The sequence below is a fragment of the Moschus berezovskii genome, chromosome 22 (genome assembly GCF_049115385.1).
Source record: "Moschus berezovskii isolate FMDL1 chromosome 22, NW_MosBer_1.0, whole genome shotgun sequence".
NCBI lineage: Eukaryota > Metazoa > Chordata > Mammalia > Artiodactyla > Moschidae > Moschus > Moschus berezovskii.
In genome coordinates, this window is record NC_142481.1 from 42,780,367 (window position 1) to 42,794,765 (window position 14,399).

The 14,399-nt window shown below is 36.0% G+C and overlaps 1 protein-coding gene across 1 annotated transcript in view; it reads left to right on the plus strand.

Moving 5' to 3' along the window:
* The window catches only part of TOX3 (TOX high mobility group box family member 3), a 59,933-nt gene that overhangs the window by 23,087 nt on the left and 22,447 nt on the right, over nucleotides 1-14,399 (plus strand). Inside the window, exons 2-3 of the mRNA XM_088829977.1 lie at nucleotides 2,633-2,698; nucleotides 6,931-7,185. Coding sequence (XP_088686103.1) covers nucleotides 2,633-2,698; nucleotides 6,931-7,185 — 321 coding nt within the window. The remainder of the gene's footprint in view (nucleotides 1-2,632; nucleotides 2,699-6,930; nucleotides 7,186-14,399) is intronic.

Below are 14,399 nucleotides of genomic sequence, written 5' to 3' on the forward strand. Positions count from 1 at the left end.
TATATTTGAAAGGGAAATTTAGCTGGGCATCCTGTTTTGTTTTGTTTTTTCTTCTGAGTACCCTCCAGTTCCAAACCAGAGGAGATATTTTTACCCCAAACAGAATAGAAACCTTTGCTTCCATTTGAAATGATTTATAACTCTTCCCGCCTGATCACCAAGTGTTTCCAAATTAAAAGCCATTCATTAAGGCCTTATATAGATACAAAAGATATGCAAGGAGTGCTTTGTAATGCCAGCTCAGTACTTCAGGTGAGAGCTTTTCAAATTACGTGGACCACTGGAGCCACCTGCTTGAGTAACCACGGTGGGGGCCGTCCCGTGGCTCATCAACGCACCACCGTGCCTGCGATGTTACTGATTTTTCTCATTTCTCCAGGGCAAATACTAATTAATGGATACAATTCACAGCTGATTAGCTGTAGTTTCTTCAGTAATTACATTCGCATACTAACTGTTCAGAAGAGGATTTCTAACCCAGTTCTTATTTCACTCTAAGCTTAATTTGTTTTTTGAATTGTTTAAGCCCTTCGTTTAATAGCCATTTTATTTTTCTTTGTTGTTTTAGGTGCTATTAGATAATAAGTGAGTTTAATCTTAAAAAAAAACCTCTCTGATAATGAGCTGTTTGCTTTAAATGGATTTCTAATTCCCCAACAAAACCTACATTTAAATAACAGTAAAGCTGTGATACAGGCTGTTGTCAGTAGCTTGGGAGCCAGGGTTGGTACACGGAATATACATCGTGATCCCAGCTCTCATAAATACCCTGAAAAGAACATTTGAGATGGAGGCCTGAGATCGTAATTCTAAAATCCTTCATTCAACAGAAATTCCTGTCCCTTCTCTTGCATGTATTTAACATTGTGGAAAAATGGGAGGGGCGAGAGGGGATATATGTGTATGTGCATGCACCCGCTAATGTGTTTGTTTGTGTTTTAATTTTAAGATTATTTTTGAAACACTTTATTGAGGTATCATAGACATACAGAAAAACCTGTACATATTTAATGTATACAACTTGATGAGTTCGGAGATAAGTAGACATCTGTGAACCCAAAACCACGTGTTTTCGATATCACATGCCTTCAGAAAAGCTAGATAAAGGGCTTTCTTAAGCGCTAACAAGTACATCTTTCAGAAATCCTCATGAAGATACTTATCCAAATGAATCTGAGGGCTCCTTGTGTGAGGATGTATTTAGGTGTCGGTTTACGGGGTGGGATTTTTCTTCTGTGGACCATAACAGCGTTCTGGAACCATTAGAGCCTTCCGTATAAATCCTGCTTAGTTCTTGGATCCCTGACATGATAAAGTAGAGCGTGTCAATCCCGCTTCTGTGCACGAATCCTACAGGTTCAGAGTTGGAGGATGAGAGCCCCTCAGAAATAAGTATTTGGGGGTGTATTGAGAGGAGGATTTGTGGGCTTATTGTGGGTCTTTCATATCTGTATGTCTGTATTTATATTTACTCTCTGTCTTTATCAATCTGTGTGTTTGTATCTATCTGTCTACCTATCTCCTTGGGAAAATTGTGCCTTTTACTTTAAATAATTACTGGCTGTATTTATAATAGACAATGGATATACATTTCACCCTTTGGAGACCAAACCTATGTGTTATTTGATGCATGAAAGGGAGGAAATAATACACTTTATAGAAAGAAGGGCATTCTTTTACCATTTAAAAATCGTGAAAATAATATAGCTCCAGATAATTATGTTCCCAGAGCCTTTCTACATTGCCAGACTGATAACAGAAATGTTTAAAGCAACAAAAATGTGCCTTCTTAGACCATCTGAACCTGAAAATGCATTTCTGCCAAAATCCAAGTTTTACATTTTGATAACAGGTCTCTGGAAGGAAAGAGCTTATGTCTGAAATGCTGATACAGTCTTATTTGTGATGGTCTGAATGGGCTATTGTGTTAGGGAATTAAATAAAAATTGCTGTGTTCATGGGATCCTGCTTATTTTTTAAACCTCTTTGCACTTAATGTTACACTGAGAGATTAAATACCACTATTTTCAACAGCTCCGATGGATATAGATATCGTTTTAAACTCTATTTGAAGGTTTAAAAAAATTCTTTAGTCTTATTTATTTATATTCATGCCACACCCTATTCAGGGGAAAATAGAATTTGAGTCCTGGGAACTGAATTCTATTCAGTTTAATTCACATTTTAATCTACCTACACTTGTGACATTTGTTCTTGAAAAGTAAGCTATGAAGTCCCAATATGCTTTAAAAATGTGTCAAGGTGATTTTCTTGGAAACTCTTTTCCTGCTAACCTCTGACAAATGCCAGTTCGATAAACAACACCCACTAGCGACCAGTTGGCCAAATGTTTACAGTTGTCTCCTTTCGCTGTTAGTCTTGATGAGAAACAACACGATTTTCTAGAATTATCACATAAGCTTAACTCGATGCTCTATTTTCTGAGGGAGTCAGCCGACAGAATATAGCATAGTGCTCTGAAACCTGTCACAGTTCACATTTGGTCTGAGACAGACCACCCTTTTATCTCATCGCACCAACGTTCTTTCCAGATCCCATCTGAGCACTAAGTAAATCCCCAGCATTCTTTATGACACGGCATATTAACATAAAACAATGTGTTTTCTTTCAGTTTGGAAATAACAATAACTACATGAATATGGCTGAGGCAAACAACGCTTTCTTTGCAGCCAGCGAGGTAAGTGTCTGTCTTAATGTGTCTGTTCATGTTTTGTGTGTTATTTAGATCATTTAAAAGGCTTGAAGGGAAAAGCCAAGTATTGAATTTATCTCACTCTCGCTCTTACATGGCACGAGGTAACAACTTTGGAGGAGAAATGAGAAAAACCTATTGGAAGAGAAAATAACCTGACAAGTCTTTATCACTCGTCCGTTCGTCCGTAGGCTGTTACAAGTGTTAGTAATTCACACACACACACACACACACACACACACATCTCTTGATGAAAAAAAATATAGGTGCAAACAGAAGTAAATATATAAGAAAAGAGAGACTATCCAAACTATATTGGTGTCTAAGTAGATAGGGATTATTTTGGAAACTAGGATGGAAGGGATTTCTAATAGAAAATATTTAAGCTTCACACAGCTCTGGGAATAATTTCATTAAGTTGCCATGGTTTGGGAATGATGTGGCAGAATGGTATCATGATTTCTTGGGTCTTCAATGGGTGTGATGTAAAATGAGTGTTTTTTTTTGTTAGATTCCCACAGCTGAGTACAGTGTTGTGCACATATTTTTGCTAAGTTGCTTCAGTCGCATCCAACTTTTTGCAGACCACATGGACTGTAGCCTGCCAGGCTTCCCTGTCCATGGAATTCTCCAGGCAAGAATACTGGAGTGGGTTGCCATTTCCTTCTCCAGGGGATCTTCCTGACCCAGGGATCAAACCTGCGTCTCTTCTGTCTCTTGCATTAGCAGGCAGGTTCTTTACCTCTGGCACCACCTGTGCTCAGTAAATATGTATTGAATTAATGAATGAATGAGCATGCTCCAAGACTCCCGCAGGGCCAGGAAAATAGAGGGATGGAATCAAAAGGCAGCACCATGGTGGGAAACCATGAGATTGTGTGAAGGTTATCAGTGCATGTGGAATGAACATATTTTTGTTGCTGTTTTCACTGCATTCCTTACTGTGACTTAGGGCTGCCCCCTGGTCTCATTGGTCTGCCCTCCAGAAAAACCTCCATCTTGATTAGATCAAGAAATGTTTTCCTGAAAGTGGTAGACTGTGTGAGATTTAAGGAAACAAAAACAAGCAGAAGTGAAATTGGTCCAAATGGAACATTTCCTCTTGCAATGCCCATGATAAAATCTCTTCATTTTCCAAATACATTCAAATATAGGAAACTGAACCAGCTTGACCCCAGAGAATGAAAATCATAATGGCTTCGTAAATGATCTCCGTTACAGGGAGGCAAGTGGTATGGAAGAAATGAACTTGGCAAAATTAGTAAAAAAAAAGTGGGGAATCAAGAATTAAGGGTATCCGTAGATTAATCATTTTTGCAGTGACCGCCATCTCTCTAACCAAGAAGACTGCCTAGATAAGGGAATATTGTTTGGCACTGGCTGCTGTGTTGTTTGTGATAATGAGCACAAACCCCATCTGTAAGGACAACATGATGTTTCATTCTGTAGGATTTTTTTCCCTACATTTGAATCAAACATTGATGAAAGCTCTAGTGCCAGCAGCTGTTCAGAGACAATTTAATTCCAGCTGTGATAATTCACCGTGTCAGACATTGGCTGTTATATGTTGATACAACAGTTCTCCAGATTTGCATTTTTATCAAAAGGAACAAATGTTTTGAACATTTCAGTACAGATGGTATTTAACCATGTACATACTACTTTAACATGTACAAGGTAAACACTGGAAAGACAATATCTGTACAAAGTAATTATATAAACTCTAACTGATTAATCTGATACTGGTCATATGGCATAGTTGCAGAAGTCAATGTCTTTTTTTTGGTTGCTGCCATACTTGGTTATTTTTATTATATCAGATAACCAGTGCTTTGATTACTCTTTTCTCTAAGGAATGTTTAACTGTATATTTCTTGGATTACCTCTCTTTAAAAGTCATTTAAGTTTTTAGCATTTTCTTAGTTATATAATATAGTGTTATGGTATTGTTTTTATTAGATTATGAAATAGTAATATATTGAGTTCTAGGTCAAAATTAATTTCTTTAAAAAATATACTGGAGGGACATATTATATGTAAGATCTCTTTATACCTTAACAAAAATAAAAATGAAAATCTCCTTAATTTTAATTGCCTAGCAAAAGACCTGCTTTATGTTCAAGTTTAAAAAATAATCCTATGTAACGATTTCATTGTACATCTTTTCTTGAGCAAAAAATAAAGCCCAAGTTAATGTTAATACACTACATTATAGTATGAGCCTGATTTCCCAATCACTTCATTAAAAGCATTAAAAGTAAATTTATTTGGTTTTTTAACATTTTAATGACTGCAGACTCATTCAGGAAGACTTTAGGTTTGATGCTGTGAAGTCAAAATTGTGCCTGAAACTGATTCCCTTCCCATAGATATCACCCAGTAGATAACACTATGGGGGCCAGGATGCTCTGAGTTTGAAATTCACACATTTGCTTTATGTTTTCTGTCTGTGTCATGATTACCCTGACCATTTTTAAAGTACTTTAAATATTTATTGAAATAATATTTCAAGTGTTAATTACAGTGGTAATGAAAACAGCCAAATGCCACATATCAAGAATGAGTGTTTATCCGTATTGTTAATGTGATATGTTAGATTTCATTAAGCAGTAATGGGGTAGCAAATGAGTCACAAATTACAGTTGCATCTGTTACTAGACCACATTAGTGCCAAAATAACAGCAAATGCAGCCATAGGGTTACATTCATTAGCCAGCCACGCTTGTGGCCAATTCATCCTTTGTGTTTCAGAACTCGGGGTACTGCAGTTGGAAACTGACATCTTTGGGAAGTCATTCTTGGAATCAATATGTCAGAAAATCTAATATTTCACTTTAGCTTTCAAATGTGCTGTTGTACTCTCATGTTTTGCATCTATTGAATCTGCTGAGAAACTCAAGATGTTCAGTTGCCCAGCCATGGACACCCATAGCTTGTGACTTCTTTATTTCTGGTGAGATACAAATAGCAGTTGACAGGTTCTAGAGACGAGAAATGGTGTGTGTGTGTGTGTGTTTTCTCCCCTTGGGTTTGTTTCTATTTTCTTTCAAATGGTTATTAAGTTACATCATCATTGATAGCTTGAAGAAGGATGATTTTCAGTTCTTAATTAGTTTTCTTAACCAATTATAATAGATTCAAATTATCTTGCCCAATTCATTCTTCAAAAAATACTATTAATAATAAATGAACTATAATGTTGACCCTCTGAGCTGTAAATAAAAAGTATCTGAGTAACTGCTTCACCCTACCAAAAAGAATATTCTAAACATTGACCCCTCTTCCCACAAAATCAAAGTTCTATTTTAAGAAAGATAGTTCATGGGGTTCAGCAGGCAGCTCTAATTTGCACCCCAAGATTCTATGTGAAAATACTATCTTTAAGGGTCTAAGTAGCACTGAAAAAAGTATGCATTGTTGACTTAGGTCTTGAGAAATAACAGCAAGTACTTCAGTAACATCCATGGAATTAGTACATTTCTATCAATATATCTCTATGCTCCTTCTGTGGCCTTTTAAAACTGAAGACTGGAAGAGAAGTGTTTCGATAAATACAAATCAAAAATCTTCCTGTAAAAGCAAATTCTCCTTTTTGTTTAAATAAAAGCCCTAGATATATATGCTCTGATGATCCTTATATAAAATGCTTTATTACAAACAGTAACAACTTCCATGGAAGCAGGCATTGCACTTGAGAATATACCAATAAGGAAATTACAAAAGCAAACCATACATTCGGCATCACTTGTTTTATATGTTGTGGCAGAAAGTAAATATGTGTAATGTTCACTTCCGGATTAATGTTTTGTGTGCGCTCCACAAAATCGTCAGCATTTGATGAAGCATGTGGATAATGTAAGCGTTTGAGCTGTTTCACTAACATATCAATAAAGTGGCAATTTGTTATATAGCCAAATCTAATGTCGCTGGTGCTCCAACTAACAACAAAGACAGATGTTGCTAATTAAGTACGCATTAAAAAACTGTTAATACTGATACTCCATTAAAACCATATGATAATGAGACTTAAATCTTTAATCAGAATAATCAGCAAAACTTTTATATATGGAAATCTGTGTTTAAGATGTTTTCATTTGAGAAATAAATATTTGGTCTAGCTGTGTAGTGTTTTCATGTGACATCGTTCTTTTTCCCTCCAAGGAGAAATAAGATCTAGGAACAGAATATGAAGATATCTATATTTTGTTTCCTTTTAGCAGACATTCCATACACCAAGCCTTGGGGATGAGGAGTTTGAAATACCCCCCATCACGCCGCCTCCAGAGTCAGATCCCGCCCTGGGCATGCCTGACGTCCTTCTGCCTTTTCAAGGCCTCAGCGATCCGTTGCCTTCCCAGGGAAGTGAATTCACGCCCCAGTTTCCCCCTCAAAGCCTGGATCTTCCTTCCATAACAATCTCAAGAAATCTCGTGGAACAAGATGGCGTGCTTCATAGCAGTGGGTTGCATATGGTAGGCAGCAAATTTACTGCTTGAAAGTATTTTACTTATCGTTTGAACTTCACAGGGTAAAGATCCGAGAGCCCATGTTCTGAAACATGCTCATGCCTGTCTACTGGTGGACATGTAGATTGTTCCTCCTGGTGCCATTTAAAGACAGACAGTGGAGCCGTCCCTGGTGTTGGACAAGATGGCATTGGGTTGGTTGACTTGAAAAAGGAGGACGCCACAAGATCCTCTGGTTTGAATTGATTTTTTACAGAAGTCTGACTCATTGGTTTGAAAGCAGCCAACCTTCCTTGCTTTTGGTTTAACAAAGATATGTCCTTTTTTTTTTTAATTTTTGTTTTTATTGGAGGCTAATTATTTTACAATATTATATTGGTTGGTTTTGCCATATATTGACATGAATCCGCCCCGGGTGTACATGAGTTCCCCCCCCCGAACCCCCCTCCCACCTCCCTCCTCCCCTTGAGTTGAAAGTTTGCCCAGGAGAACTTTTAAAAAAGGGAGCCCTTACCAGAGCCCAGGTCTTTTGCATTTGTTGGATTAAAGCATCATGTTTATGATATGTGATTTGCTCCTACCTGAAATGAAATATCAAACTGTGATACAGAGAAAGGGAAAAAGAATAATTGTTTATAACCAGCAGAGGAAAGTATAGAGCGGGTTATTTTGTGAAATATACCTAATTGTGTTATTTATTGTTGTAAACATCAAATAAGGCGCTCCAGAGAGCCAAAATTACTAATGCAATAATTTTGGTTCTGTGTTTCTTGGTGAGCAATTATAGTTAGCAATCACCAGAGTAAATCTACTTAAGTATTTTAAACTCTTCTGCTGGGGCTGTTTTTTCTCTACCATAGTATATAAGGCATTGGGTGTCTATCTAGGTGAAGTACGAAGCAGACATTTTAAAACAAGATTAATAGTTTATAGGGCTTTTTTTTTTTTTTTCTTAAACCCTGATAAAATGAAACAGATGTGTTGGTATAACAAAAAACAAATCCTGTTGCTTGTTTACATATTTCCCTACACATTACGACCATGCCAGTGATGTTTATTGGTTTCATTGTTAATTCCCCAGATAACAGCAGATGATTGCAAAATATGTAGTGGATCAGCAGTGCAAAGATTCAGTGTGCTCTCTGAAATATAAGATTACTTTCCCAAATAGGATTGCAGCAACATAATTTTCTTTGCTTGTGATCTTTTGTGTTTGAGCTGAACGTCAGGGTTTTTATTTTTACTTTTTTGTCAGAAAAGAGTGCAAGGAACAGTCGGGAAATGTTCATTAAGTATTCATAAATGTTCCTCGCCATCTCAAATAATTGTTTCCTGTGGACTTTCTTGCATTTTTGTCCCTTTGACACTGGAAGGGAGGGTTCTGTCCTCTGTTTCTCTACAGTCAGCCTTGCAATGTTGTGCCTGGAAAATAATAAAAATAAAAAGGGTGTTTAGTTGCCAAGGGAGTTTGCCCAGGGTTCACCATTATTCATAGATGCTCAGCGAGGCTCATTTAAGTTAGGGAAATAGTTAAAAGACCATATAATGCATGCTAAAATGTGTGCTTTATTAAATTGGTAAATATTTATTAATAATATAAGAATCTGCCTTTAAATTAAACATCTGATGAATTACCTTGCCTTAAAGCTATAAAACTGTTATTGCTGCTATAAAAAAGTGTAAAGGAGGCATTTTGACTATGAAATTTCATTTCATGGTCAATTGAATTTACTATATGGGAAAGAACTAAAGATGGAATCATAAAATAATTATGATATTCACATACACTTAAAGAACAATGCTTTCACAGAGTGGCGTTGGGAGAGAGGACTCAATTTTTAATGCTTCTTTTGTAATGTGTTGCTAATCACTCACGCAGTTGAATTATTTCATTGATTTTTAAAAGTAGAAGTCCTTTAGCTAAGTGCAAACGGTTGTCATGGTGTTTACGTGGACCTCATTGCATTTATTGGTGCCTTTCTGAAGTTTTGCTGAACCTGAATGATATTTATTTTGGCTGGAAACAAACTAATCTTGTTGAAAATTCGAGCAGAATTTCACCTTGAAGAAATGTCATGGGATTTTAAATCACAAATGTTGGAAAAAATAAAATGTACCAGGACAGAATTATGATGAATACAATGTGTCGTTGGCTTTGTTCTATGTGCTACCTGACATGTTCACCTATAAACTTGAATTCAGAATCGCCAGAGGCATGGTTAAAAATAGGTTATGTCAAGGTTCTTCTATATTTCCCTCCGGGTACTGAGGTGGCTGGCGACACCGTAATGCTCCACAGCAGCTCCTCGGAGATTTCCCTCAGGAAGGTCACCAGAAAAATAATAAATAGTACTTTATACATCAGGCATTCAGTTTCCCAGTGTGCACTGGCTATTTCGAACCTTATGCAACTAAGTTTTATTATCCAAATGAGTGTGGCTGTCGGTTAAGAATTGCTATGGTAAATTAAGACTATCATGGAAGAAGAAAAGCCAGCTTGTTTATGTAGTATTGAACCAGCTTTTCTTCAGAGCCTCATTGGTTTTCCTTTAGAGAGTGACAGTTTGTCACATTACTGATTAACTTCATTTTGTTGGCAACATGTTTATCATCTTTAAGTTTCTGCCATTATATTGAAAAAAACAGAAAGCAGGAACAAAAAAGAAAAAGGGGGATTAAAAAGAGTCTAATGATTAGCATTCTCATTTCAAAATATGCAAATAATGCCCTGGTATTCAAAAGCGGATTGTTGAAAAAATTGAAATCTGATGCATTTGTGACTTCAAAGAACAACCTTGATTTGCTTGTTGTGGATATGTGTATTTTCAAACAGGATGTGGTTGGCAAGTCAAAATCAACAGTCATAGTTTGGTTAAAAATTCCTTTTACCTCTAAGCATTATTGTCAGTTCAGATGATCATCTGGAAATTATTTTAATCTACAAAAGATGGCAATCCTAAAAATCTACAACATGCGCTCCAAAGGGTTTCTTTTTTTTTTTTAACACCTCTCTATAATCTGCCCAGCCTGCTGAGTAGCATTGACATCAGTAGTACATCAATTTCAGAAAGTGGATTATTTTTACTAGACAGCTATTGTGACATATTGGGTCAGTCATAAATGAAAGATATTCATGCAAGCATGCAATACTTGTAATGAAGTCTCACTCTGACCTTCTGTATGATTGATTCTGTAATTTAGTTTTCTCAGGCAGTGCCTGAAATGAAATGAAATCATGTTGAACAAGTTTTGAATACCCACAGTGCACCAGGAGAAGAAAAATCTGCAGCCCTAGAGGCTTGAGAGAGAGCAGCTGAACGATTTATCTCTATGCTATTATAGCCTTTGCCAGCATTCAACATTTCTTTTTTTTTTTTTTTCTTATTTGGCTTAAGTACTTAATTCTGCAGGTAGCTGTAAATGGGAAAATAAAATGCTGTTCAGATTTAAAATGACAGGACAGGAGTATGTGCAGGGGACTGATAAAATATCTTGAATAGAACTGACCTTTCATGTAGCTGAAAGTTACTGGGGGATTCATCCTCATAATTACCATATAGATTATTTTTATTTCTTTCCTGCAATGAAACATTTCAGAGAGCAGTAGTGCTGATTGAATGAAAATTGAACTTGTTAACATTCTTTTCAGCTTAGCCTGTTGTACATAACAGAAGGTTAGCTTTGATGAATTTCAAAATTCTCTTTGATATCCAAGAAACAGACAGTAAAATAATTGTCTCTAGTCTGATATTTTAGATGCCCCCCCAAAAGAGAGTTTATAAAACACACTGATAATTCACATACTTTTTCTTTGTGCATTATATTTCATGTTTGAAGGACCAACATCTTCTGTTTGATATTTGCTTTGGACTTAATTGTAATTGCATATATTTATAGAAAATACTCCTGGTGCTTTGGTAATATCAAACATAGTATTAGAAAATTGAAAATGATGGAAGTAAGGGAGGTAAATTTGAGTATGGCAGTCTCTGTACCTGTTAAAGAAAGAGAATAAGACAGAAAAAAAAAGTCCTATAGAAGCTATGCACACAGAGAAGAAAAAGTAGCAGCTTTTAAAATATTCATAAAGCTCTTAAGACATAATCCAGACAGACATCATTTTTGATCAGAAAAATCCAAGTGTATCAAAATCTAAAATTACCAGGCTTGTTTTAGAAATTTTTATTTTTCATATAGTCATTTAGTATGGATCTAATTCTGGATTATTTTTATTTTCACAAAATAATTTTCATGTCATTTTTGTACTTTCCAAAATCTTAAGAGAAATAGCCGACTTTCAATTAATACATTGTTTTAGCAATGTTGCTTAATGTGTTACAGATAAAACAGTTATTTCATGGGTCATTAATGTGTTTAATGCGTGGAACGTTCTATTAAAACAAGCCCTTATTATTGTTATGGACATGTTCATTGCTATTGTCAATAGAAGCGGCAAAGCTAAATTCTGCTGGATGATTACCATTTAGCCATTGGAGGGGACCAACAATTTCTCATACAAATTGAACGATTACTTCAATAATGTTTATTTTTGGTCAAGTATGGTCGAAACATTTTCTTATTGTAAGTTAACAGTAGAAAAGGCATGTCTTACATAAGTAAAATGACTCACTTTGAATGCAGTGAGACGCATCCCTTCAAAGTCCAAATTATAAAATTGAAACCATATTAACTCTAGCACACATTTACTGAGCACCTACTAAGTGCTATATATTCTTAATCATTAGAGACTGATTACTTATAAATTGAGTTTTTGGTTAGCAGTGTCTCTTCCATGTAATACCAAGCAGAGTCTGATGCCTGCTTCATAGAGGCACATATGTTGTCTGGAGTCGACTTTAGTTTAGCTATTACTACACCTTGACAATTGTCTGCTCAAAATACCAAGGCCACAGACATTTTACAAGCTGCCTTTCTTGGTAGAGAACATCGGAGTGTTCTCTTTAAGGCTGAGTTAACTTTAGGATCATGTTTTTGTTTTTAAAAGGATCATGTATTGAAGGAGGGGAATGTTCCAAATTTCTACTAAACTCCATTAGCTGTTGTGAAGGGCAACCTGTGATGACTTGGCTAGTTTATCACATTCAAGGAAACATGTTATTAAAGTTAGCCTATGATTTTTGTCTCATTTTGAACATATAATCTACAGTTATAATCTTTTATAGCATTGGCAGTACTTCCCTGTGGGTTAGGGACAGTAGACAGACCATTTTACAAATTTTTATTTATGTATTTATTTTATTTTTGATCGCACTGAGTCACTGTTGCTGCTCATGGGCTTTCTCTAGTTTTGCAGTGAGCAGGGTCTACTCTCTAGTTGCATTATGCAGGCTTTGCGTTGCAGTGGCTTCACTTTTTGCAGAGCCTGGGCTCTAGGGTGCGTGGACTTCAGTAGTTTCAGCGCATGGGCTTAGTTGCCCTGTGGCATGTGGGATCTTCCTGCACCCAGGATTGAACTGGACTTGCTTGCATTGCAACGTGGATTCTTAACCACTGAACCACCACTGTGTGTCCATACTCAGTTGTGTCCAACTGTGACCCTATGGACTGGAGCACACCAGGCTCCTCTGTCCATGAGATTTCCCATGCAAGAATGCTGGAGTGGGTTGCTATTTCCTCCTCCAGGGGATCTTCCTGATCCAGGGATCGAACTCACGACTTCTGCATCTCCTGCCTTGGCAGGTGGATTCTTTACCACTGCACCACCTGGGAGCCTCCCTGGACCACCAGGAAAACTCTCAAACAATTTTTAGAGGGATGAGAGTTACTCCTGTGCTGTTCTCTCTTTTATTCACAGCCCTTGTTGCCCTTAGGAGACAGTCTTCTTTGCTTGTTTAAGGCCTATCCTCCTCTCCTTGCTATCTTGTTTGCTACTAGTTGATCCTGAGACCTAGAAGTGTCTGGGCTGAAACACACGAAGCTCTCAATAAATATTTTGTTGAATATATGAATGAATGAAAGGATCATGAGAGAATATTTATTGGTTATAAAGAGTGTACTTTGAATACTAAATAAAAATGGAGGGGGAGGGGATTTAAAACATCTACAGCTGTAAAAATAAGAGTTAATCTTTAAAATTTTAATTTAGAATCAAATAAAATCAATACAGAGCTGACTGCTTGGTAAAACAAACAAGTTAGAGGGTGTATGAGAAAATACCATTGTTTTATCATAAACTCTTGAAATTTTTATTTTGTTGAGAAACTATTAATTAACTTTGGGAAAGACTGTTTTTCATAAAACTTTCATGTGTAGGTATGTTTGATTATAGCCCTGAGAGTAGTTATTAAGTAAAAATTATCTATTTCAATGTAGATATTTTGATGAATATAAAGTTTATGGTATGTAGGTCTATAATTATCATTGGTATGCATCTGGCACAACTTTATTTGTTTGAAGTTCTATTTGGGTTAGGAATACATTAGTTATGCCTAAGTATTGATTAATTGCTTATCTGCAAATAAAATTTTAACATTGCTATAGAATATAACTAAATAATTGCGCTTAAAATTATTGGATTTCCTATTTGTAGTTCTCTGATATTTATAAATACAAAGCAATTTTTATTACTGATAATTGTTTAATTACTCCATTTCTTAAGAAATATTGATTAAAATAACACATTGTGAAAATTTATTTAGTCACACTCTCTAATTTGTTTGGGCTATTTGCTTCTTAATTAGATGTTCTCCTTTATTATGAAAACCTAAGGTTGAATGGTTACAGAGAATATTTGTAAATGCAGATGGAAGATGCATTAAATATATTTACATCTTAGATTTTTTAAATTCCTTTTGATAAAATCCTTTGGCTTACTTTCAAAGATGGAAGTAAGCACCATTGTACTGAGTAACAATCGATAGAATAATGTGTGATACTTAAAATTATGAAATCTATTTGAATATGTTTTACTTTGTAAAAGAAACAAGAAAGCCATACAGGAGGATGTATGATTATGTATCACCAAGTGTATATCACAAAGATAAATGTCAGGCATGGGAAGGAAAGAGAAATTTACTCTGAGAGGACCTCGTGGAAGGACTGGTCCTTGTGGGCCTGAAAGTAGGAATGGAGAAAAATTTGCCTATATAAAGGAAGTAGAGTTTTCTTGTCTAAGGTAGTAAGAGCAAACTGTTTCCATTCCCCTCCCCATCCCCTCAAACCCCATATATCTTATAGGAAGTAGGACATGGTAATATGCG